General features: G+C 36.2%; 1 protein-coding gene and 1 long non-coding RNA gene across 17 annotated transcripts; one reads left to right on the plus strand and one right to left on the minus strand.

Annotated features, from left to right (window-relative positions):
- On the minus strand, nucleotides 1-26,648 carry LOC132905555 (protein retinal degeneration B). 16 transcript variants are annotated; one of them, XM_060956975.1, is made up of 21 exons: nucleotides 14,347-14,607; nucleotides 11,727-11,911; nucleotides 11,238-11,574; nucleotides 11,008-11,144; nucleotides 10,797-10,914; nucleotides 10,321-10,696; nucleotides 10,055-10,224; nucleotides 9,701-9,730; nucleotides 9,011-9,058; nucleotides 8,748-8,933; nucleotides 8,492-8,654; nucleotides 7,999-8,388; nucleotides 7,631-7,911; nucleotides 7,408-7,560; nucleotides 7,068-7,330; nucleotides 6,897-7,005; nucleotides 6,656-6,812; nucleotides 6,436-6,585; nucleotides 6,177-6,357; nucleotides 5,821-6,095; nucleotides 1-2,855 (listed from the first exon to the last, which is right to left on the minus strand). In XM_060956975.1, the coding sequence occupies exons 2-21, from the start codon at nucleotides 11,802-11,804 to the stop codon at nucleotides 2,714-2,716; spliced, it is 3,744 nt and encodes a 1,247-aa protein (XP_060812958.1). In that variant the 5' UTR covers nucleotides 11,805-11,911; nucleotides 14,347-14,607; the 3' UTR covers nucleotides 1-2,713. The 16 variants fall into 16 exon arrangements, 15 of the variants coding, with proteins under 15 accessions (XP_060812958.1, XP_060812957.1, XP_060812963.1 ...); XM_060956974.1 differs by having other exon boundaries at nucleotides 9,011-9,061; XM_060956980.1 differs by having other exon boundaries at nucleotides 1-2,846; nucleotides 9,011-9,115.
- On the plus strand, nucleotides 17,597-20,165 carry LOC132905601 (uncharacterized). The gene is made up of 3 exons (XR_009657826.1): nucleotides 17,597-18,040; nucleotides 18,180-18,451; nucleotides 18,772-20,165. It is a non-coding gene; the product is annotated as an uncharacterized LOC132905601 (long non-coding RNA).
- Nucleotides 26,649-26,664: the final 16 nt, after the last annotated feature.

Genomic DNA, 26,664 nt, shown 5'->3' on the forward strand with positions numbered 1-26,664 from the left:
TTTTTAAACGACAATGATTGATAATTTATTGTAATATCCAATGACGAAAGTGGAATACAATTTTACCAGCCAGGCATTCTATCCGAAATTGAAGTCATTTTCCGCTGAGATCGATTTAAAAAATCATGAGCCAACAGTGTATGAAATAATTATTCCAATTAGAGTAAGGTCGCATAATATAAAACAATGATTCGCGATTAGTTATTACAATGTGTCATTTAAGTTATGCTAAAAAAAATATAATTCTTGTTACCAGTGACAATAATTCACCTATATAAGTAAAATATCATTTCGCAATCCTTATGCCTAAGAATAAATATATATATATATATATATTTATGTATATCTTAAACATTTATGCATCGTATACATACATATAAAGGGTATTTCGCGAGTAACTTTACAAGTTAGTCTGACACGACTTATATTCTGTTTCTGAAAATAAATAACATTCTCAACATTCGTAAAACAATCTCTAAAATTGTGTCCGTATTGAACTAACAATGCAAAAAACGATCGAGATCTACGAACCTAGAATATATTTATCTTCATAATACCTTTCTGTTACAACTTCTAACAACTCGACGACCTAGAAAGTTATATATTTCTGAAACACCCTATATATACATATACACAGTCATATGTACATACGTATATATACATATACACGATCACTCTGTAACAGATGTACACTTGTACACCTATACGGTATACTCATATACAGAACTATATTCGTATCTCTTTACAATAATATAAACAGTCGATACTTCGGTTGAAATATTAATTGATTTTCTTCAGTTGCGATGAATAGAGCACCGAATAATATACTTATTCATGCCAGGAATAGATCAATGGCAGATCTTCGACCAATTACATACTAATATTACTGAGACAATCAAGGAACAATGATGTCACAACAATGAGTTTCATTAATTATTCTTCTATTGATCTAATCTTGTCAGATATCAAACCATTCGTTTAAAGAAAATTTTTAAAAAGTAGGATTCATTATCTAATATGAGATTCAACGAATCGACTTGTATCACTTTCATTTTAAATATCATTGCTTGTATAGATCCACTGACTTTTTCCTCCAACGCAGATTGGCTATCGTAGTAATGAATTGCAACAGTAGATTAAGCGATGTAATATTTGGACTAGTTATCGATTACAAAATTAAATACATTTCTTCGACTGAAACCGGACACGATAATTAATCATCTAATTACAAATATTTAAGCGCACGATCCTCGAGAACATATTCGGTAACTGACGTCTACGTTCCTCGTCATCGAGTTATGTCATTCTCGTCAAAGAATCTATTATACTTTTATTATTATCTGGGGATGATACTTTCGTTGACGAAGCACGTAGCACTATTTGATAAATCAATATTTGCGTACAGCCTAAACACTTTTATCCATGAACATTTTACAGCGATACTTATTTATATACACTTTGACGTATTTACATATATCGCTGTCTACAACGACATGGAACTATAGCAATTAAGAGGGAAGTGTCTTTGTACCAACGTTTATCGGAGGACATACTCTATTCGTACTCTCGATACTTTTCGATAGACAACATACAAAATGTGTTTGTGTTTTTTTGTTTTTTCATGTTTTTCATGTTTGCTTTTTTAATATATTTTGCAATCGATTGCATTTTCTTCCCCATCCATTCTTACAAATCGATATGAATAGTTGAAAATAACATAGCACCGAAGGAACTTGGGCGCAACATTACGCGTGTATTACTATATCCGTCAACTCTTGGCAATGATTAGAGTTTCTATAGTAACAGGCTAATCTTACAAGCTAATTTACTCCTAACGGTTAGAGATACGATCAATGTCAGTTTTCTTTCGATAACAACGAAGAAGATTCAAGTAACAATTTCAACCAATCTTGATCTGTCTTCTGCTTTTTTTTCATTTTATACCTTACGAGCTACGATTAGAGCGATGATATTAGTTTCAACTAGGTAAAACATGATTGTATATACATATAATTCACGGATACATTTCTGAGACTCAATAGAAGACCAAGGAATAAGATTCGCGAAACAGCTTAAAATAAAACGGTGGAAAGGAACGTTGAAAGAAGACAGCGCTTTTTTTCTCTAGGAAATCGCTTCCCTCCGAAGTGAGGATCTACATTCTTTTAGGAACTAGACTCGATTCGTGTCTCTTCGAACTACCTTATCAAAAATTTTGATCGTGCTCGATCGCATTTTGCAGAAGATGCTGGTATCAGTTTCACATGGAAAGATTGCTAGAAAAAAGCTCTAATAGTAAACCGGTAAAAAAATCAATCGCATCGCGTTTGAAAATGGTAGATGATACAATAACGATTAAAAGGGACAAAAAGACAAAGTCCTCGTACCTTCAAACCATATTTTTTCTCGATTAGAAAGTTCCTCCTTCGTACAGGATATGGGGAAGTCTATACAGTTTGTATCGCGCTTTATACAACATAGATTCATTGTATCGAGTAGCGTTTTCAAAATTTACAATAGGTATACAGAGAGGATATAAAAAGGCGGAGTAACAAAGTAGAATTATCTTCTTTAGATTGTTGAGCACGTGTCGGTCGAAATATACGAGGACTTCCTCTCCGAACTATCCTCGTACAGTTTGACAGTTAAATGTAGATATACATATGTAGAATTAATGCCGGGTTTCGAAGAACGACCGGCAGCGTGCGAATCGTCAGAGTTTCTCTGGTGCCGTAGATCTGGTTGACGCAGTCTGCGGTGAAATCGAAGGCCCAACGCTCGTTGATCGTTCCAATGGATGTATCCCTTTACCTGGAGTTGGTTGCGATACTGCACGCTTCGCCAACCTAAAAGAGCTATCATTTGTTACTGATTAGTAAATGGTACATGATAAAATGTTGTAAAACAAATGTAAGATCTATATAGACAATATGCCTAGGGTTAATTAATTTGAGGCGTTTATTTGGTACACTGATCAAATTTTCAGAATAAAAGATTGAAAAATTTGTCAAAAAAGAGAAAAAGATTAGATACATAACAGCAAAATTATTTTGATCAGCGTGATTCCTTCAATACCTCACGATATTAAAGAGAGATAAAAACACCATAAGTTATAAACGGAATAAGCGTCAAACGAGTTCAGTTCGCTATAAGTTGCAGGGTTCATGAGTCATGCCTAAAGAGTCAACAGTTATTTTTGACTTATAAAAGTTCCTCAACGAATCGTGTTAAGTTGGATGTTAATTAAAGTTCTATAATACGATGTGTCTATTAACATTCTTCTCACCGATTCTACATAATTATATTCTCTTCTGTTCTTATTAAACGTTACTATTTATACGTACAGGTGGATTCGCTACCGTCTAAGAGACTAAAACTAATGTACGTATATAAAAGTCATGATGAGAAATCTCTTGAACCGCAGCATAATCGCAAGAAACATACTGCACCGATTAGTCAAGATCGTCGATCATGGAAGCAGATGAGGACATGGATTAGCAGCGTAGTAGAGTTAGCGGTGTGTTTAGATATTCATACTGAAAGCGTGATATAAATGTAACAGTTCCATGAACAAGAAGCATTAGTGAGTGATCGAATGACGATGAGGACGAACAGCTATCCCGTCTGCAATGACAACGATGCAGATAGTGGATTAATCGCTCATTCCTTAAATGAACAAATAAATACACTTGTCTAAACGCATCATCCATTGTGGACATGATTCTTTGTATCAATCGTAACGGTGTATTATCGCTAATGTTAATCATATAGTAATGTAATAAATTATTACAAATCGTTAGAAATATCCTTGAATAAATATTCCACAATGGTAGCTACTTTAATACAGAGATGGTACAACAAAAAAGATTATGAAGTAGAAAGAGTCAGTTCAGTTTAATCTTCTAAGGGAATTAGCAGGATTAAAACTGACTGGCTTCGAGCACGTAAAAAATGGTATTAATCGTTACAGGTTCTGCATATCCGCTCCATTTGCGAGGGTTAAATACACAGCTAAAAATGAGAATCGAATATATCATGTCATAAAGCATATTTAAGAAACATTTGTAAAACGCGTGACTCTCTATTTAGTAATACACCGTATGTCCGTGAGTTGTGGTATTTTTTTAAGACGGCATTCACATATAATAGTCGTGCATCGTGTCAGAGCTTTAGTTCTATCACATGTTCAATCGTGCTGTTCATCTCTTGTACAAGCAAGATTATAGCCTGATCAACCAGCAAATGGAAACACACGATAATTTCTAGAAGTATAGCGTGAAAAATATAAATGCTACCAAAGATAATGCACTAAATTTGAAATTATTCGTATAATTCGCTAAGTTAAACAAGTGGTTTAACTGTAAAACAATTTTCCAAATTTTAAATAGTGGATAAGGAATCTACAAAAATAAAGGATTACTTGAAAGTAATTTTGCTAGCGATTAAAATTAAATATAAATTTTTGTAAATATAGAGTATCTGCATAATTAATATCATAATTCGTGCGTCATCTGTGGTGGATCTAGCTCGATGTTCATTGTAACACAGACATTCACCTAACAAATTTCAAGCGGTAAGGGGCTCTAGTTTACCTTATTCGCTAAAGTGAGATCAGACCATTTTCGGGAGTTAATGAAAAAACTTTTTAATTCTGTGTACATCTAGACACTCATAGTTGATTAACCACAAATTCTGGACATGTGTATGGTTGATAGATAAAACATTAAGTTTGAGCGTAGAATGGTGGCGGCTCTTGCCGAGAGTACGAGATATCAACTACGTCGCGTAACGTATCTTCATAACAGGTACCTGTAATTAAGAAACTGATAAGCTTTAGACACCGTTCAAACCTTTTAACTAGCAGCTAAAATAGAAATCTTGCAGATGTATTAAAAGTTATAGGGACAAATTGTCCGTCGCTCCAACATTAAGAAACAAGAATTATCGTTGCTCCAATAGGTACCAAGTACCGTTATTAGTGATTTAAAGTTGGAATAAAATTCGTGAAAAGATATAATCTTTCCCTTTGTAAATCCAAGACCAATATAATACAAGAAAGAGAAGAAATACAAGTAAAAGGAAAATTAAAAGTGATAGATATCAGTGACGAAGTACTGTACAGAAGTGCAAGAACGGTTAAATTATTAATGTGAACTAGAAAAATATCTTTTGTGCTGAAATTAAATTGAGAGCAAATCGCATATATGCAAAGCAGAGTATTTATGATGATTCCTGTACATAAACATACGATATAGACTAATGAATTCCTAATATTACTGATGATGAACAAAAGTGAATCTTTTAAAACTGTTTTTTGGTCTATATCGTTTGTTGAAACTCTCATGGATTATGCCGTATCAAGACTATTAAGATTATTCTATGTATGTACCTTGTTTTCGTAGTTACGATTGTTTTATAGGGAAATCTCTGGATATAAATTGAGGTTTAAGTAAACATTGATGGGTGCGATTTAAAAACGAAGATCGCACGCGTCATTGATCGCCTCTGAAACAACTACCTTTGCTTAAAATTTCATACTGATCACAGTATGTAGAGCTATAAAAATACAGCATTATCTATATACAGACGATAGAGTTCTTATTATTCTCCGAAATGCCTTACGCCCATTCTGCATTCTTCTCTCTAAGGGACAACATTTATACACTTCCACCATTCTGCAGCAACCAAAACATCTGAACGTCGAGGATAGCAAGGGTTGTAAGAATTATTACCTTAAAAATTCACACATCACGGCGAAGTGTAAGCAATCGAACACAGTATTCACATCAAATTATTTCCATCACGGAATAGATAGCTTACCTTCTTCGCCGTAGAGAAGCATTTTGTCCGGGTAAACCGAACTGACCTCTTGGGATCACCATACGTGCATTACCCTGAGCAGGTCTCGAGCCTCCGTGCGCCTGTAGCATATTCAAATGAGCAGCATAACCATCATGAAGGATCGTTGCCAAGGAGTGGTACTTCTTTGATACTTTCCCAATGATGAATATTTGATTTTGTTTCAAATTAATCGCAGTGTAAACACTGATATCCTTACTACTGCCGTATGCGTAATGAATTATTACACCATGTTCCTGAATAGAAACGAGTATCGTTTTAATATCGTTGCGAACAATATTGAATCATTCGAATATCGATTTCAAGTAGCTAATCACCTGTATGAGTTTATGTAAGTACGCAGCTTTATGACCAAGTGGATCCGTCGAAAGACCATCTGCAAAGGACACAAGACCATGAGGGAAGTTGTGTTGAGACAACCAGGAAACAACTTTCTGCTGTTGCATATCAGGTCTTGCAGTAATATATATAATTAAATATCCCAGTTCTTGCCAATGCCTAATCAGAACCATAATCATGTTAACCATCGGACCAAGAATTAGACGTACAAGAAGATGTGTATGGCTTAAAATATACCTGACGACATCAACAGCTCCAGCTCTAACTTTCGGATCTTTCCCGCTAACGGACATACTCGCAGTAAACGAACCATCTATACTAAATACCACGCACTCTGTTTTTGGTGGAATCACAGCCAAGAAAAAGTCTACGGATGTATGATCACCCCTGAGAGCCAAAAATTATATTTTAGATATATTCTGATAAAATTTTGTTGATTATGGTTGACTAATATTACCTAACGATCATTTTAATTGGGTAAAGTCCATGTTCTAATGCTTTATCATCGGGTATTTTATACGTTATTCTACCATTTTTATCAGTTACTTCAGTTGATAAATGCGTCCATTCCCCTGCTGGAGCATCTTTCATGATGTGAATGTCCACTTTCTCGCCTGTGAGGATTAATCATATTAGTTGAAATCACTTGAAAAACATGTATGTATTACTAGCACGTATGCATATTATATTTGACATACCTGTTAAAGCAATAACGTCAATTGGACCGTACATAAATCTAGCAATCAGGATTTGTGGTGCTCCTTCTTTAACAATTACGTCATTTGCTCTATGATTGGCAGCGACATTCTGAAGCAGCAAATGAAAAATCAAACATTTATATTAATAATTCCTTCGTTATCTCAAATTACCTTAAGTTTAACGGAAGTACGTTTCTTATTCCACTTTTCTCTAGGTTGACCTGGACGGAAACAAGATAATTCTTTCTCCTCGTTTGTGAGTAATGACAAATCAAATCTGCCTAACTGTCGCAGGATAAATGCGATAACATCAAGTGACTCCCAATAGCTCGCGTGAAAAATTTGAGGTAAAGAATTCGTGGGAAAGTTTGCTAAACCCTCTGGACAGTAGAGAGCATAATCTAATCTCTTGGTACCCCACCATTTTTGTGTTACTGTAACAAATTGTCGCAAGTAAGCGTAATATGTCAATATTCTTTATTATCGTTAACATGATTAATCCTTTACTTACAATTAGATACTACTTTTAAAGGAACATTTTCAACCACACCAGACATCGTACTGTGAATCGATATATCGGACAGCCGTCTTAAATGGGACATTGACATATTTGGGATATTCAATCCGTCCGTAAACAATTGTGGATTCGTCTGGATAGCTTCCACTGAAAATATTCAACGATTTGTAATAATTATAAGCTACACAAAATTACATCTAAGACGTATAATACATACACAAATGATAAGGCTGTCCATTTCCTAATGGATACTTTTGATATCGGGCCACGTTCACGGGTGGAAGAAGAGAAAACCTTGCAGAAATCAGTGGTTCTAATCTAGCGGCTACAGGTTCAGTAGGATGAAATAAATTATACACCTGATTCACCAACGGTCTTCTTATATCACTAGTTTTATCCGAGGAAATTTTTCTATACGCCAATACCAGAGCAAGTGGACTACCAAACATGAAAAATTCACCTACTTCGAAATCCAATTTATAATGTGAGGGGGTATCGCTAAAAAAATAACATATGTTAGTTTCCCAATATCACAACATATGTATGTACATGTATATGGATACGAATCGAGCTATAATTCTTCACCTTATACTAGAAGATTTCCTTCTAGGAGAAGGTGCAGTCAGGTGTTTGCCATCTTCGGCATTCGTGCTATTTTCAATGCCCTGATTATCCAAAATATTGTTCTCGCTATTATGTCTAGAGTGAGCTGATCTACACAAAGCGTCGTACGTTAAAATCGCTCCTACTGAATCTCCAATAAAGCAAATTTGCCCCGTGAAACCTCGACCCTCGTCACTTCTGATAAAGTCGTGATAAACTTGGTTTGCTCCAGCTATAACTCGTGATACGGTGTCCTGATATTCAGGAGTCGAACTAGCGAGCAAAGGTATAGCGCCGATAGGAATAGTATCGTGTGTCACTTGAGGAGCATCCATAGAAGAGGGTGACACATCAAAACTATAAGGACTTAGGCTGAAATAACATGAATCGAATAGATTGAGATTTTACAGAGAGATAAAGACAGTGATAAGGCATAGATAAAAGTGAATTTCTAATCTAATCACGTCGCTTTTACCTCGATAAAATACCAAGTCCTTCGGTACAAATAGATGGACAAGAAACAAACTTAATGGCCACGTGTCCAACCATACTGGGATAGTGTTGCCTCATAACTGACTCAAAGGCACCTTTGAAAGTTGTAATGTCCGATTTTTTCGCCGTCAAGTCAACGTTGGCATCTAAAAGATATTCTTTTGTGAGTAGTGATTCACAATTAGTGGTTCGCTTTTCTGAATTAGTGATGAATTTCAGCGATTATTTATGGCATTTACCTAGTACACTGCCAGCATGCATCACAATAAGAAGGACAGTAGTTTTGCACGGTTGATGAGTTGGCGAATGTTGAGGTGAAGCCGGATACGAGGCATCGATGCTGGCCGACGTAGAGATTTGTAACCTTTTACTGCTACGTTCACTAGCCATACGTTGCAGGTACGAAGGTGAAAATATCGTGTCGTCTATAAATAAATATTGAAATAAGTTTTACGAATAACCAGGAAAAGAATAAGCATTTGGATTATCGATCGTTATTTACCTTCTTTGTTTACCATGGTAGGCGAAGTGAACGTATTGTCCTCCTCTTCTGCTAGAAGATCCAAAGAACTCCATTTAGATAATGAAGTGCTATCTCCAAAGCCCTCTGTATAATCAGAAATTTTAACATTGCTTATGCATCGTGCCTTTTTAAGCATCTCTGACTCGTGTTAAGGCAGGAGTAGAATATTATGTATCAGGAGTGTTTCCCTTTTTCGGATTAAGCGTCGCAAGGTACAAAGTGGTAGTAGAAATATATCAGAAATACGAAGGTATTACTATTTATTTTATTTAATACAATCATTTCACAATGATATTTATCCTTAACATTTGAAAAAGTTTAACAATAAAAAAAGCATTTATTTTTGTAATCTACAATGCCATGCTGTTTCATGCTGTGATAAATTGCTTCTTGTGAACCTCCATGCTCGATGTTATGTATGACGATCTGTATGTTATGTAATTAGTCAGAGTTTCTTGTAAGTGTAAATTTCCGTAAGCAACAAGTACCATCTTGTTTCGGTCTACAAAGGCATGAATGCAATTACGCAATGTTCCTAAACTTATGTCGAGAGTACCAACACTAGTATCAATGTTGCGATCTTTTATTCGATCATTTATTACGTTTCCGAAAAAAAACATATTCAAATGTTTGTAGTTCTAAGAATTCAACACTATCTACGTGTCCTACCTTCGCGTATAATAGGTATAATGAACCCAGCTGCAGTGTGGAATGCGACATAAAAGAACAGAGAGGGTACACATATAAAAAAACAGAAAATGTTATTACCAATCATCATGCTGTATTTTCTACTTTGCAAAATGCGAATTTCTACCAGACACACTCCTATTTATTTTTAACAAATTTCTTATTTGTTTATTTAATCTGTTTTTAACAAAAGCAAACGTACAAAAACGGTGTCTAAAGAAATTCGCCAAGGCGTATGTTTCATGGTTTAGTTATTAGCCAAATGATAGTATTACGAATATGTAAATTTTTAGAAAGATTATTTACATGCTGCATGAAAAGAAGTCGATCTTTTACCTTGACAGTCAAAAAACTCATCTTCGCTACCAGATTCGGATTCTCTTACGATACTTTCCATGCGCCAATTCGCTATCTGCATATCGAAACTTTTGTTCGAACACGGTGAACTCATCTTGTTTTTCTTCCATCCCTTTTTAGCATCTGCTTTCTCTTCAGTAGGAGCATTTCTGGAACAAATTTCATCGCATTAAATAAACTGTAAACGAAAGGAGGAAAGTTATACATATAAATAAACTAGTTCCTGATTTTACTTCTATTTTTACCTAAGGTCGGGTACTTCGGTCGGTGAATCTTCGGGGCTAACGTCACCCTCTGAACTACCAGCTGTGTTAGGTATATCGGTCGATTTTCTGGCACTTGGGGGACTTTGAGGATCTTCGTTTTTCTCGATACTCCCAAGCGTGGCAGCCAACGTCGTAGCAACGTTCGATTCTTGAGGAGTCATCGTCGTGTTTGAAACAGTCCTGTCTTGATTGTCGTTCGTTGCTTCCCCATCGCCTTCTGCATTAGCCATTCTCTTCTGCAACGCCAATTGCGTTTGTCGTTCAATTTTCCGAATATCTTCCATGGTCAAACCATTCCATTCGTCTTGCCAGGCCCAGGCTTGTCTGTGAGCTCTAACCATCGTTTTTCTCAAAGCTGAAATCGTTTCATCGTCACATTTCACGGTATGTAGAATTTTAGAAGTTGGACATTAAGAAATAAACAGGGAACGGTTGTGCTCATATACGATACTGACCTACATCGTGTATGAACTTTTCTAATTTTGTTTGCACACCCCAATATCGAAACTCTACACGGCATAACTTGTACGCGCACATTAAAGACTTTCCGGCTGGAGTCGGTTGCTGTTTCCCCTAAACGATAAGAGACAGTTTTAATGCATCAGTATTGATCGCTTTGAGCAAAAATTAGTGAAAAGAAACAGATACGGAAAGATAGATCTATACTTTTACGTCAGCCCAGTATTCCTCTAGCCATGATTCCGTGAGAGGTCCTCGACCGGTCTTTTGGGACACGTATAATTTAGGGTCCTCGTCTTTCACGTAATCACCCGTGTATTGATCTTTTACGATATCGATTACGTCTGAAATTTAATTATGTAATCGATGGATCTCGATATCTTAATAGAAAATGACTTGTCCTGCCTTCTTGAAATTTCATAGAAATAAATACATACCTACGATTCTATTTCTCAAATCGCTACCACTTAGCTTGAAGACATTTTCTTGGTAACCATTGTCGGGAAAATAGTATGTTTCTATTTCGATAGAAAACTTTTCAACGAAGGGGCAAGTGTAACGGGTCTTCGTATAGGGGTAAGCATTCCATGCTTCTTCTTTGGCGATCAACGCGGATCTAGGTAGCAAACTTTTGAACCATTCCGGAAGATGACTACCCACGTGGTAAATCTTATGGGTATATTGTCCGTTTCCACCTGGACCATCGCTATAAGGCTCGTTCTCTATAATCTCTACACCGCTGCCTGCTCCTTGACTTTCTTCTCTAGATTTTTTCTAGAAGAAATACATTGCAAAAATAAACTTAACGTTTATCGTTCGCTCTTTAATCGCCTCCAGTTCCTATAGCAATCTACAGGAGTTATGGAAAGTAAGGAGTAACGAAGGTTAATTGTAAAGCAACATATTGCAATGTAATGTTCAATTACCGCTATCATGTAAAGCTGAGCAATTCTATACTCCTCGACGGTGAGAGGCAGCGGTATTCGATATTCTTTTATCAACATCTTGCCACTTTTATTTATCCTCGATCCACTCTCGCGAAAGACAGAGATCGTTCGAAGGCTGTTGCTTCCTCTTTATCTCTCAACCTCATGATATCATCGGAGCAAATCTTAAAAAGAAAAGAAATAAAGAAAAGAAACGTTAAGCGTTATATCGAACGTTGTTTTAACGTAGTGTTCTATTTTCGTTCTGGACGTTGCAAAAAGAAGTTCATCGTAATCGAGATATCCCTTGAGAGCGGCGATCAATATTTCTCGATACGCCTTCCAGCAGGTCCAACAGATCAACTTTTATCAGCGTGAACGGTTCGGGTATCGTGATCAACTCGTGCTACTTTTTATCTGTCGCCATCGATCTATCAGTTATACCTGGCCGAAAAACGAGCAACATAAGTGAAACGCGTAAATTCAATCGTATATTCCGTGGAGCATTAGAAATAGAGACCTTCGCGAACATCGACTGCCTGTTTCTCTCGGTCTATAATTGAAGCACGTCAAATGCTGAATCGTTGTGTTTGCATGCCGCGTTTTCACGCAAATCTGCTCTAGGTCACAGAGTGTTAAATAGCGATTAATAATCATTAGACCGCGGATATTTATGCAAATTCATATCTTTATAAATACAATTAAAATATGGAATCCAAGTAGATAATTATCTTACTTATGAAATACTATATTGAGTACTATATTCTATGTTTATTTGTATATTTCTGCGTACTCAATACTATTTTGCACCTTCAAATTTTCCATAACTGTATAGAAATTAGCACGTTAATAATAATCACCGATATAAATATGTGTCACCGATATCGATACTGATTGTACCTCTTTAAACGGTTAGCTACTGCCACTTCTTTGAAAAGTGTGTACCTAGAAAATGTCGCAAAAAGTAAGCGACGACGAGTATACTCGTCAAACACAGAGCATGTGCGGCTGTTATAACGTAGAATTAAGTTGTAGTGAAATGACTGTTTTATTTTTTTTTAAATGACACAAAATATTGTCATTCCTTCATGGCGAGTATACTCGTCAAAATCTGCTAACTGGTTAAGATGATCGTAGATATAACTTTTCACTAAAGCGAAGAGTATAGCGACTATAGTAATTTATTCAGCGTTTATTTGTAAAATAGAACAAAAATTAGATATAATATAGTGATCTTTGACTTTAATGGCTTACGTTACGTTTCACACGCGATTGTAGACGATTTATGAATAGTGTACGTTATCGAATAATTCTGATTCTCTGAAAAGGTACGTATATTTTGAGACAATGGAGGGACAATAAACAAAATGTTGCGTAAAACGTTTATTTATACTCACCTGTAGTGTAGTACTTAAACGTACTCTAAATTAAACTTTTTAGCGGGAAAAAAATCATACTACCATTCTGTGAAAATCGTACTGATAAAAAATGATCGTTCGTCGTGATCTATATTTAATACATTACATAATTATGTACAAACGTTGAAAGAACACAAGTCATAAATTAAACGTGATAAATCTAAGAGTGAAATTTCTTACTTGAAAAATAAAGCGTAATATACAGCGTTGAATCTCTAAAGTTGCAAGCATATCGGATAAAGTGCCAATAATAGGATTATAAATACCTACTTATTTCTAATTTTACCGCTAACACAGAACGTTACTTCGTTTGATTAATATTTCATTCGGAATACAATAATCTAATGCAATTGGTACCTTAGCGTCGTTTGAGAATAGTTTCATTCTCGATAGTTCGTTGTAATACCCGCGATCTTGCGACCATGATTGGACACGATACTGTCGGTTTCGACCAATCGTATTTAACGGGCTCAGCTGACAGATCTTTAACAGTTGACAGTACTCAACAGTTTGAGGAAGCGCGTATGTGTGATGTTGCATCGACGTACAGTAAAGTGCCTTGCTAACAGACCATAAGTCGAAATCAAGTTGATAAATTGTCTAACTACAAAGAAACAATTTTCTCTGAATATAAAATGAATATAAAAATAGAAAGTAGAAGAAAATAGAAATTCTGAAGACGGTAGTCTTTTTCTATATACATACAAATTTCATAGCTTGAGAAAGGATACTTGAAATAAATAAGAATAGCGACAGTCAGTTAAGAAGACAGAGTTCTGGCCGGTTAACGAGACATTACTGTACTTACGGGCAAAAGCTTTCCTTAACCTTGAATAACGTGGAAATAGAGCAAATATGTAAGCGAAACGAAACGATATCGCTGGATCCGCTTCCTCTTACTAGCGCACGGTATGTAGGTACATACTTTTCGCGCCACACCTTCTGGACCAGATGATAAATCGCGGAAAGCTGCGATATCCACGTCACGATACAGCTTGATCGACTGAAGACCGGCAATCGACTGAGTCGATAACGCTGCTAATCAAGCAGATACTTGTCTCGAATGATATTATTGTTATTCAACGTTAAAATTCCACCCAAGTAAAACGTATCTCCACCTCCCTTATAAAATATATATTTACGAATTCATTTTCGCCCGGACAGTTCACTGTCACATAATTTAAATTCCAGGCGAAGCTCACCTAAGAGACACGAGAGGCATGGTACATAATACACGCGTGCAAACGAGCACTTGTTTCCTCTAACAAGTAACATAGAAGACGTACATTTCACGGAACGAATACAGGACGTAGATAGATCTGTTTCAGCAAAATCGTTAAGTACATACACTGAAAAAAGATTAAGGAGATTGAGGATTTATCCAAGGATCGTGTAGGATAGACGCGAGCCGAAACTGTAACGATGTTACGTGGGCAACGCGCGGCTACTGACTGACGGAGAGGAGGTCGCTCCGATTGGCGGGCCCCAATGGCACGCGCGACTTCTCGAACCCGCGAAATCGAGCTCGGCCAATCAGAGCGCCTTTTACCGCCTCCGTGACCCGGTGATCCGGACGCAGTGCTGTAAAATAAAGGCGCGTGCCAGCCACTTTTCCTTGAGTCCACGTAAAACTTCTTGATAATTCATCCTGAAAATTATTCAAGTAACTGTCAATTTAATATTCTATTTATTCTACACATGTATACCTATACAATTTTATGTAACGATTTAGTAAAATAAAGTAAGTATCTAAAAAGAATAGTAATGTCTTTGCATTTACATGCAAGAAAAAGAGATGGAGAAATATGGAACCAATCGAGGCACTTTTTTCAGATTGATGATAAACGGAATATAGAAAAAATGGTTCGATTCAATCGGTAGAAGATTTTAAACGATATCTTATCCTTTAATAATAGCTGATTTGAAATGCAAATTTCTGAATCCGTCACTGGCAGGACAGCCGCCGTTAGCCGCCTCCGCCACCTCCCTAGCCTATTGATCGACCCCCGAGCGAGCAAGGAAACGCAAAACCAGATGCGCCATAACACCAGCAAGCTCCCATGAAAGCGATACCGATACGTTCGTCGACAGGATTGCACGCGTATCGTCTAGGATCGAATCATCGGGCACCATACGCCGATCCCCTGCCAGCACCTGTTTTCAGAAACGACGTAGTACAACGGCGATCCTCACAGACAGGGAGCGTGCCACTTGTCGGGATAAGAATCTTTCTTTTTTCTTTCGCTCTGTAAATAGTTGAAGTCAAAAGCCGCTCTCTATTCACCGAAAAGGTGAACCAGACAGGGTTTGTTTATTCTTGCGCGACACCTCTTACAAATGCCCTTTTCCGAGAACTATGCTTTTTATAGAGCGAAGAAAGGGAGCTCGTTAACGGAGAACATTGCTGGCAGGGAGCGGATTAAAAATAACAAGTAAATGCTGATTAGAGATTGCCGATAATAATCATCTGTCGGTATTAAAAAGTAAACGAGTAACAGATAATTGTAGTTAATCGAAGTAGATTAGTTTGTCCGTGAATAAAGTACACTGATAAAAAGAATAAAAAATAGCAGACAAAGAAGAACAGAACAAGGTTAAATATCAACGTAAAATGTTGATTACAGTGGTCTACGCTATCTAAAAATTTACGATAATTAACGTGGGATTGCATCAATATGCCAAACAAGTTATATGTTTTAATACGGAATAGAAATATTATATACGTATTTACATTGAAATTCATGGAGACTAGCTAGAGATGCGCCGTCCGTTGACCGTCCCTAAGCGTGACTGATAAAGGAAACTGACCTTTGACATTAGCCGAGAACTAGTCGAATAAAACGATCCCTTAATGTACCTTACTACGAATCAACAGTGTTATCGGGTGAACGCGCGTTATGCCGATGAATTCGATCTATTTACAAAAGATAAAAGGGAAAGAATAAAATTCGCCTGTCAAAAGAATAGAGATTATGGAAGGTTAGTGACGCGCTTTCCCTGTGAGCTGGCATAAAAGCAAGGCGGATCGCTCGATGGACGATAAAAACCATTTCTTTTGTACAGCGAGCGATATACATATAAGAGACGTTTTATGAATAGGCAAGCACGATTTAATTCTTCTGCAAGTTTTAAATGTCGGGGTAAAAAATCTGTTCAGATCGGTGTTCATCGCAACGTCTAAAACGTTTCAATGAATCAGGCGATCCAGTCAGGATAAAGACGATATTATTTAACTTCCTTTTGAAAGTTCATCCGAAGAATCTAGATACAACGCGGAATTTAGTTATGAATATGCATGATCTTTTGTGTAAAATTCTGTTAAAAAATCGAATTAAAGTTGACCTTGACGCGTCCTTGATAGTCTGGCCTTTGGTTTTTTCCATGAAACTTTAACGACCCCTCTGACCTATTTTAACCTTCTCCTTGGTCGGCACACGTACTCACCGAATTAAAAGAGGACACTTTTATTCCTTCGTTTAAAAGTTTACGTGACAGATTTGGAGCTGCCCTTAGGAGATATATTTAAATTCTTCTGAAGATATTTCCTTTAAAATTTGCGGTTTATTTGAAGAAAATACTTAGGCATGAAGTTAAGTAAACGAAGCATTAAAGTTTCTGCCAGTTTAACGTTGTTCTTTGTAAGTTAGATTATAAATGGAGCACATAGTATCCGTGTTCCAGTCACAGATGATCAGGATACACACCGAGTGACGTCAAAACATGTTGAACGAATCTGTTAGAATGATATGCACATGTATACTGTGACGTAAGTAAAAGATTCCTCCGGGCAATGGAAGGAGGGGAAGAATGTGTTTAAAGAGACTCGTCCGTCCAACGTTGACCTTCCGTCCAAAGATCCACGTGTTCCACTCGGTGGCTAGGAAAGAAACGCGACTTTGCGGCTGTTTTATACAGTACAAACATCTGCAACTCTTCTTGAGACCGTCATTAAGAAGACGAGAAGCGGTGTTAGAAAACGGACAAGTACGTGGCGTTGTTATGTTCTTAGCACACTGAAGTGGTCCAATCGAGTTTCGGATTTTTTTTGTTTGCTCTTGAGAAATTTATAGAGAATAGCCTATGATCCTCGATGCAATTGACTGAAATAAAATTTTCAGAAGGTTTCGATTATTGTGGAATATAATATCTTTAATTTTTAGAATGGCAGCGGTACATGATATTAAACTGGAAAACAAAGCTACGAGAATCGAATGCAGTCAGCCAGTAATAATCGCTGCATTATTTTCATTGGTTCACCGGATAAAGCGCATCCGGCCCTTGAATACCGCGTGCGGTCAGGAATACCATACCGAGTAACTTTTAAAAGGAAACATATAGAAAATGTAATTACATATAGTATGACTCATTTGAAAAATTGTAATGTAATTTTCAAGGTTTTTTTTTATCCTTATAACGTATTACGGAATATTTAAATATTCTCAACGCGAGAACGAGACAATCTTATTTTCATCCTTCTTCGTTTATCGTTTCCTTAACCCTGCGGTTTGGCGTCACAGCGTTTGGATCTTCTACCTCGTAACCATGCGGAGATATTGGATTTCTCACGGGATTATGGAACAAGGTGTGTTCCCCGTCGCCCCATGGAAAAGGCTATAGAAGGGAAATATTTATAAGTCACTTACAGGGATAAGGCTTGAAAGGTCTCAGCTTGTAAAATCGGTCACGATGTAAAATTATTAAATCCTCGAGGCAAGAAAGAAGGAAAGGTAATGAAGGGAAAAGTATCAAATTTCCGTGGTGAAGGCAAACGATTCGTAAGACTTCATTAATCGATTACGAAGAATACCGCACAAATGGATTACCTTCCAGAGATGTACGAAGCAGAGAGCTTCGTTAGACCGAAGAATCAGTATAAAGCTTACATGTTACGCAAAAGTAGCGTGCATTATCGATTAATGAAGATATTAAGATCGAATTTGTATGATCTTTAACTTAAAGTTAAAGTATCTCAATTCGTTATTTAAAAGAATATGACAATCGTGAAAAAGGCATAAAATTCATATGTAAAAAACAGGTACCTTAGTTATTCGCCTCATATAAGGAACATCAATGAACGGAGGCCTCGGTTGTTTATCCGATTCTTCCACCGTGGTGTAAACGTAATACGATATACCTATTAACACGATCGCACTGATGGCAGTCACCAGTTGCAAAAGTTTCTCTTCATAGGCCACTGTACTTGCAAAGCCACAAGTTATATCGTTAAGTTACGTACATACAACGAAGCTGATAAAGTTTTTCGCGCATCGCTAAACAGCAAAGATGAAAATTCAGCTGCTAGCTAAAGTAAGTCAACTTTTAATAATTTTTATATACGTATATACTTTAAGATAACATTATAATACAGGTATTACACAATATGTGCATCGTGGAATAGAGATAAAAAAAAGCTGTTGTCTCAAGAATGACATCGCAATTAATATTCGGAATTAATTTAATCGTTGATTAAAAACGATAATATACGACGCATTCTTCTCGGTATCTTTATCTTTTTGACCTATAAAACGGTGACAATCTGAAAATATTTCGAATTCAAAGTCAATTTCCTATTTCTCAATCATTTTTCTCTCTTTCCTCCAACTGTGAGTAAAAAATTTTGTTTCTAGGGGTTTAAAACTTTACCTGTAGGACAGTAATCTTTTACGTCCGGACAAGGGAATGGTGAATGCTCTTCGCAATCATTCTCAACTGGTAGTTGACATTTTCTCGAAGATTTTGGACATTCTTCCACATTTTCGTCAAACTTTGAATAGCAATCCTTAGAAACATCTTTGATCGTTGTCCCATCGCAATCATCCGATTTCAATGTTTTATCGCAAGGGGGTTCTTTGGAGGAGGAATAGTTACGAAAGCTCATGGAACAAAATATTGCTTCGGATAGACCTTTCGATCTCCATAAATTTTTACATGCAGACTTCTTGTAAGATGGATTTTCCGTGAAAGAATGGAACTTTAACATCGAATTCGACAACTTCTGCATGGATGAACTATGGTATTCCGCCGAAGGACAAAATTCGTTGGAGAACTTCCAAGAATGGTAGATTGGCGCCAAAGGGAACTGCGAAAAGATCGACGATCCACTGTCGAGCAAGAAACCTCTTCTCTCAATGTACGTCTTCATTTCACAGCGATATTCACGACTGCTCATATACCTGTTTCTTTCTGAAACGAATTTTAACTGGAGAACGTCGGAATTATAAAACTTCTCTTGTATACGAAAACCGTGAATATTTTCGGTCTCCGAAAACAGTTGCAATATGCAAAATGTCGACTTCTCTTACGTTAAGATAGAAACCTTGCTATTTATGCTAATGAATTACACGAAATCCTGCAACACAGTCAGAACCGTAGAACTTTTTGCAGTCTCGCTATGTATGAATTTTAAACAGACAGTTTTGGTAACTTCCTCGAGAAAGAGATAATTTCTTGTGTAGACAATTATTCAAACGGTGAACGTGTTGCATTTTCATGACAGAAATTATACGAAATCCTTTTTGTCATACAGAACATTTAGTTCTTTGAATGGAACGTGGATAGTAATTGTTGCACAGAATATCGCAGCTTTAGACAAGATCATTTGCCAGCAGGCATTTCACGTGTTACAAACCGTTAATGACAAAGTTCAAACGAAATACGCCTAGAGACCCTTTTATTAGAATCTTTAAAAGGAAATTAAATATCACGTATCGTTGTCATGTCGATAGCACGATCGTTCTATTGTAATGTCTCTTTAATAACGAGTCGCTTATATCTCGTGAAAAAAAGAGAATTTTATACCTCCATTTATCGCGAGCAATTTTCCGTTCGACGATTCGTATCTTGAAATATCATTGAGCCAACCTTTACTGCTGTGCCAACGATACCCTGTGCTCCAATTTCTTTTTTTCTCGTCCAAGAAACCGGTTACATTTACGCTCGTTGAAAATACCATTCCAATATCCGATTTGATTAACGTAGAACGCGTTGTTCCGTTGACAGACGCCAATGACAGGATCTTTAACCTACGCAAAAGTGAGAACATCGCGATACCGTGCCTTATTGCTGTTTTATGATCTATCCGTGCTTTTTGAATAGGAGATCACGATTTGGACACATTTTTCAGGAAAAAAAATGTGTATACCTGGCCATATAAAAACGTAACTTTTAAATTTCAATTACATGTACGGACTCTTTTGTCATATGAACTCATCCTCCTTTGTTCCTTCGAGCGTATTTTCACGTGTGTCGGTATTTAAAGAATTCGATACATCTGATATTTCTATGACAAATTCCTTCAATTAGTTTGATTAGTTTGATAATTAGGAATTTTTTTCTTGTACGAATTTCTATTCGATATTAGAAGATATTTTGAAGTACAAGGTAGGTACTGAACGAAGATCATTGACATGATTTTTTATATTACGTCTCTTGAATTAATAAGCGAGGTAGTTCTCACAGTATCTAGATCAAGCATTTCCTTTTCTAGAATGGAATAGAACAGGCATATCCTCGGTGCTTATCTTCGTTTCATGACAAACATCGCACATCCGGCATACGAGTATACAACTCCTGTGACGTTCGCAAATCGACCGTATTTATAGCAGTCCTTCCGCTCTTCTCTCTGTACTCACTGTGAAGTTTCAATCTCTGTTTCGTGGAAATTCGCGGCACAACTTCGCCGATCAACACGCACGTTCCAATCAGGTACGTGCGACATGTACAAACATTTTACATATCGAGTCGTATTGCAAACAATATGTTATTTAAAAACGCGATATTTTTCATCGACAGACGCGCAGTTTTAAACTGTGTAACATCATCGGGCAAATAATTCGTTTTTACATAAATGTTTCTGCTTATCAAATATAGACGTTTAAATAATACTGTTTCATAATGATATTTCTTATAGTCTGCCTTTGATTCCTTCGAAATACAGTGGCTTACGAAAGTATTTGAAAATACATGGAAACATTTTCTGAATCGTATTATGCGAAAGATTTTCTAGGATATGTCACATAATGCGGCTGTCACGATCAAAAGTTTGAAACAAATTCGAAAGTGTACGAAGACGATACAGCATGCTTATTGCAAATATAAGTCTCGATATTCGTTGCAATTACTAATTAATTATATGTTTAAAAGGATCGTTTTTTACTATGTACTGATCTCTCGCAACTTTTACGTACATTTCCAAATTGGTTTCAGATTATATCACTATAGTTACGATAATCGTGTTTCATTCTTCAAAAGCTTTCTATAATACAGGCAATATATTCATAAAGATTTTCTATAACGAATGTCCAAATACTTTCGCGAATTATCGTTATGACAAATCAACGTATGTTTGAGGAATATCTCCACTTAATTACATTAATAAAAGTAAGACACCTCGTATGGATAAATACGCAGTAGAATAAATGAATCAGCACTCGAAATGTAGTTTACCGAAGCGCCAGAATGTCTGGGGTCAGTAGAAAGCGATAAATACGTAGTGGTCCATATATCACGGTTTATGCTAGCGTTACCATACCCGCAACATTATTTTGTAATTAGTTTTTCTTTCTGTGTGAATCTCGATAAGGAACACGCTCGAGATTTTCATACGCAATAAATTTCCGGAACTTTCTCCATTAAAATGAAACAACAATTACCGGATATGTTCCGACATTAATCTCCGACGTTTTAATCTCGAAAACAAAAGGAAAACGAAACGAAAAACATTTTCGCTGAATTTTAGTAAGGATTTGAAATATTATCGTGGTGTGGCGAGTGTCGAAAGTTGAAAACAGAATGCAAGGGAGCGGTGACACAGAAGAACAGATAACAATAATTTAATGTCGAACACACGAAGGACTCCCGAGATCTATTTCTTTCAATAAATCCGTTTCCACGGAAAGCTTCGCAGAAACGTTCCAACTTCTTGATGGAACTTCGAACCTTTGACATTAACCGAGTAATTTCCAACGAAGCCTCTAAAATTTTTACGATTCCGAGTTGTAAACTGGAAGTACGATGGTTTAAAGAAGAAAATATCATTGCGATGGGTAGGAGGATATTTCCGCTACCGTCGTAAAACCACGGGAGAGGAAATAATTAAGAGAATCGTGGATTATTATAATTAATCCGTTGATGACATGAAAAACGAGTGGAGCAACGTAACTTTACGTTTTCATTATCTGTACATTGGAAATGCAAAGTCGGTGGTAATTTTCAGTAAAAGGTTTGCCTGGGGAAAATTCAATTGCTCGTCGCGAAGTTAAATGAAAATGAAATAATTAATCTTCCGACAAGGACTTTGTCGCAATCGATATTACGCGATGATATCGCTGCGATGTTCAGCTCTCCCTTTGGAATCAGCTACTTCGAAAAGAAAAAACATTATTTTTAGTTATTGTCGTCATTTTAATAAGATTTTGTATAAGAAGATGAACACCAAATATTTATGAAATTATTTTGGTAACTGTACCAGATATACGTAAGAAATAAACTGGAACAGTGTTCTCGTGGCAGAAATAATTCCAGTGAAAATAAACGAAAATGCGAGGAGTGAAATTACGAAGAAAATTGAGATCGGAAGTGCGGTCGATAAAGCGAACTAAAATGACTCTTCTTCTATTCCAAAAATCGATTAACCCAAAATCTTAATTAGATCATGTGAACAAAATCAGTTAGAAAATTTCATTAATTACGTTACATTTCATCTAAAAATTCTTATCTATCTAAAAAAATAATTCTTATCTATAATAATTTCCATTCTCATTAATACATTTGAAGTGTTTGTACTATTGCTATCGTACTACTTTTGTATCACTAATAACGTAATGGTTGTATGTTAAATCTATTTCTTTTGAAACAAATCATACGTTTACGCCTTCGATCTTCGAGACATAGATCTGTAGATATACATATATATTTCGTCTAGCTTGTCAAAGAGGTGCAATCATGAAATGGTGCAAAATGGAAATGATGATAATTACTGCTCGACGATAGAGCAGGAACAATAGAATCGCGTTCGATTGCTAGCTCCTGGAAAACAGGGATACGTCGATGCGCCTTGCGCGGCAACCTTTGACATTTTCAAGAGGACGGGTCGAAGTATTTCCACCCTCCTGGCCTAGGTACAGCCCGCTTTTCGTCAGCCCGACATCCGGTCGTGTAAACGTGTGTGTACATGGTGAGGCGAAGAAGGTGGTTAAAATGCTTACAAAAAAGAGACAGAAAGGAGATAATTAAAGCGTATTGCGCGTTAGGAAACACGAACGACCGAGCATTTTTTCATTCAGCTGGCGAATCGTAATTGGAAAGTTACGCGGAAATCCTTTCGATTTGCAGTGAAGGGCATAATGAAAGTAAACCGAGACGAAAGCGAAACTAGGTCGATAAAATTCTTTTTTCTTGCTCCTTTTTCCCTTTTTCCGTACTCCCTTTTAATGAACGTTCCAACTTAGACGTAATTGGGCAATGAACACCCGGGATGATCATGGAATTATTTCGGATGTCATCGATGCAACGCCTAGTTTTAATTCGAGACGATACACCATGAAGTTTACGTAGATTGTAAATGAGATTTGATCCGGTTCCTGATACGACCGCAATTGTGAGACTACAGTGCGACTTTCGCGCTTCAGAATAATAATGGAACCTCCTTTGACCTTATTTTTTCTTGGAAAGTAATGGACGTGTCATATGCTGCACCGTGCTTCACGGTTATAGTTGTCTGACTAGCCGAGAAAAAATGTCCAGGAAATTAGATTTAGTTTAATAAAATGTAATTAACTTGAAACTTTATATTGTCTGACTACGCAGTATCTAGTCTATCGAAAGGCACAATTAAGCATACTCTTTTCTCCTTATTAAATTGTTGTTAAATTATACGAAAAAATTCATTTACTTGAACTATGTAGTCCTATGAACCATCCAACTCAAGAATTCTTGCCATTTATAACTTGGTATTTTATCACGATACGATAGTACCACCGTAGACGTCCATAAAATTTTTTAATATCAGGAGAATGCGAAGATGAATATTAAGGTAGACTCTATGAAATACTTCTTGGGCGATAAAATCTACTTAAAAGCCTCATAACAAATACAGATAAAACAGTAGATGCAAATATCTATATAAAAGAAGGTACGTACCAACAATATACTCTGACCGTTCGATTATTTCCACGACGACACATCAAAGTAACAATTTAGTCTCTAAAATCTAATCGATGTATACAAAAGGCCAAATCTCGAAGAGCTTAATTAATGCAGCAACTTAGATTGTCGTGTAAATTGCACCTGTACAACATAAAAATGCTAGACTGCATCTACCAAATGTCAACCACGAGGTGAACCCTGCCTGTACGCTTCCATTTGTGATTAATGCGCAGGGGGAGGAAACAGAATCTCCTCTAAAGGGTAATTCTAAAAGGTTGCTTGGAAACTGAAACAATTCAATTTCAATATAACGAGAGACGAGAGGGCAGGCGTAACGATATAGTCAACCACGGTCCACAGACAATTGTTCGAATTTTCGTTGGAATGTGATTAACCACCCTACTCCCTTCTGCATCGAGATGAGACAGTGATATCGAGGAATTATTTTCAGACATAAATTTTTTTCTTCGATGTGAATATAAAAACCATAAGAGTTCATCGTACTCTCCAGACACATCAGCTTCTAGGCAGAAATTCCGTAAGAGGATTACATTATCCTTGTTATGTGCCATAGCGTGAGACTGTTTTCCATTAACTTCCCTTCACGGTTCATTATCAGTCAAGTGTATTATGCTGACATTGAGGTGCATATACCGACTATCTTTGCGTGATGCACTTCATATGAAATTAATGAGAACGGTTACCTGTGAGAACGAATCGAATTAACGCATATTAAACATGCATTAGCGTTTTATAAGAGTACTTATATAAAATAAAGATTGCATATGGAATTATAAAGAAGTAAGATAGTAGAACAGGAGTGAAGATATATTGGAATAGATTTGTAAATGTTATGGAAGTTGTTGATTATTATATCAGTGATTAATAAAAGATTGTCTGAGAAATGAGTAGAATGATAACAATCCACAAAAATACTAATGATCTTAATACCTCTTGGAATTCGTATGTTGACCAACGTAATTAATTTCGCCCTCCGGTGTAAATGAATGCCACCGCCGCAAACCACGTGTCCACGTTGCTAATTACAATCCACGATAATTAGGAATGATGTACTACATTGACGCGATGTTAATATGAACACGTAATGTGTAACATTCGCAATTAATTCTTGAATGAGAAATGAAACGTGGCTACTCGAATGGCCAAAAAGAATGAAATACACAAAGTTCTTGCAAAAAAATTTGAAATTTTTAATTCAAAATTTTTAACCGTTGAAATATCATTGCACGTATAGATATAAAAGCCATTCTGCACTCTACATCATTAATTAAATTGCTAGAAAATTCATATGTTTTAAATGTTTCTGAAAGAGTAAGTTTGAATTCGATCGATCTCCCAATTTGTTGACGTCACTAGTTACGTCACATAAACGAAGATGGAAAACGTCTGATACAATTTCAATGACGTAGCGGTGCTTTCTAACCCTATAAAAATTTAGAAATTTATATACATATACGATATGGTATATAGCAGATAGAAATAAAATATATATAAATCCTATTGCACCCTTTAATAAAGATTAAATTATGTGTTTCATTAAATTGCATAGAATTAGGAAAGTTTTTAAAATATGTTTACAAATCTTACAATATGTTTACTATGATAATAATATCTTGCAAAATGTATCCTCGTTATAAAAGTTATAATTAATTTTATTTAATTTGCACTAATTATATAGGGATATATCGATCGAATCATTATATTAGCCTGTTATTGATGAATAGCGCTAAATTTAAGAAAGATCAATGTTTGAATAGGTTTCAGAGCACGCTTATGAAAGTGACTTTGTGTAGTCCTATTTCAATTACATTCTGCCCGAAACATGCAATAAATAACTAAATAAGAATCAGTATTTGTTAAAATTGGGAAACTATTTTTTAAAATAAAATAGGATAGTGTATATTATAAACAATACAACTAACAAACAGTTGGTTCACGTCTAACATATTTGCATTTCCTTACAAAACTGTCATAACAACACGATTTTACTACTGATAAAGTACAATCTACTTCTCATTGTTATGTGAAATCGTAGTGTTTGATACATCGTACAGATAATCGTTGCATCGCCAACAGCGTTTTTGTATAAGCGAAAATACGTAGTTGGCAATAGATCTGACAGTTAAATTCTTTGAAAAACTAATCGATCATGGTTACGGTGTATCGCGTGTAGCATGCACTGTACATACATACCAATTCACCGAGAGATTTCAACCTCTTGTTTCCTCTTGTTTCCTCGGTTCACTTATACAATAGCGTTCATATATGCACACATACAAATGAGAGCAATCATAGGCAACTACCGCGATTATCCCATTGCGAGGTGTCTATCGTTTTTGTCTGGTTAATCGCGA

This window comes from Bombus pascuorum, chromosome 3 (genome assembly GCF_905332965.1).
Source record: "Bombus pascuorum chromosome 3, iyBomPasc1.1, whole genome shotgun sequence".
Taxonomy (NCBI): Eukaryota; Metazoa; Arthropoda; class Insecta; order Hymenoptera; family Apidae; genus Bombus; species Bombus pascuorum.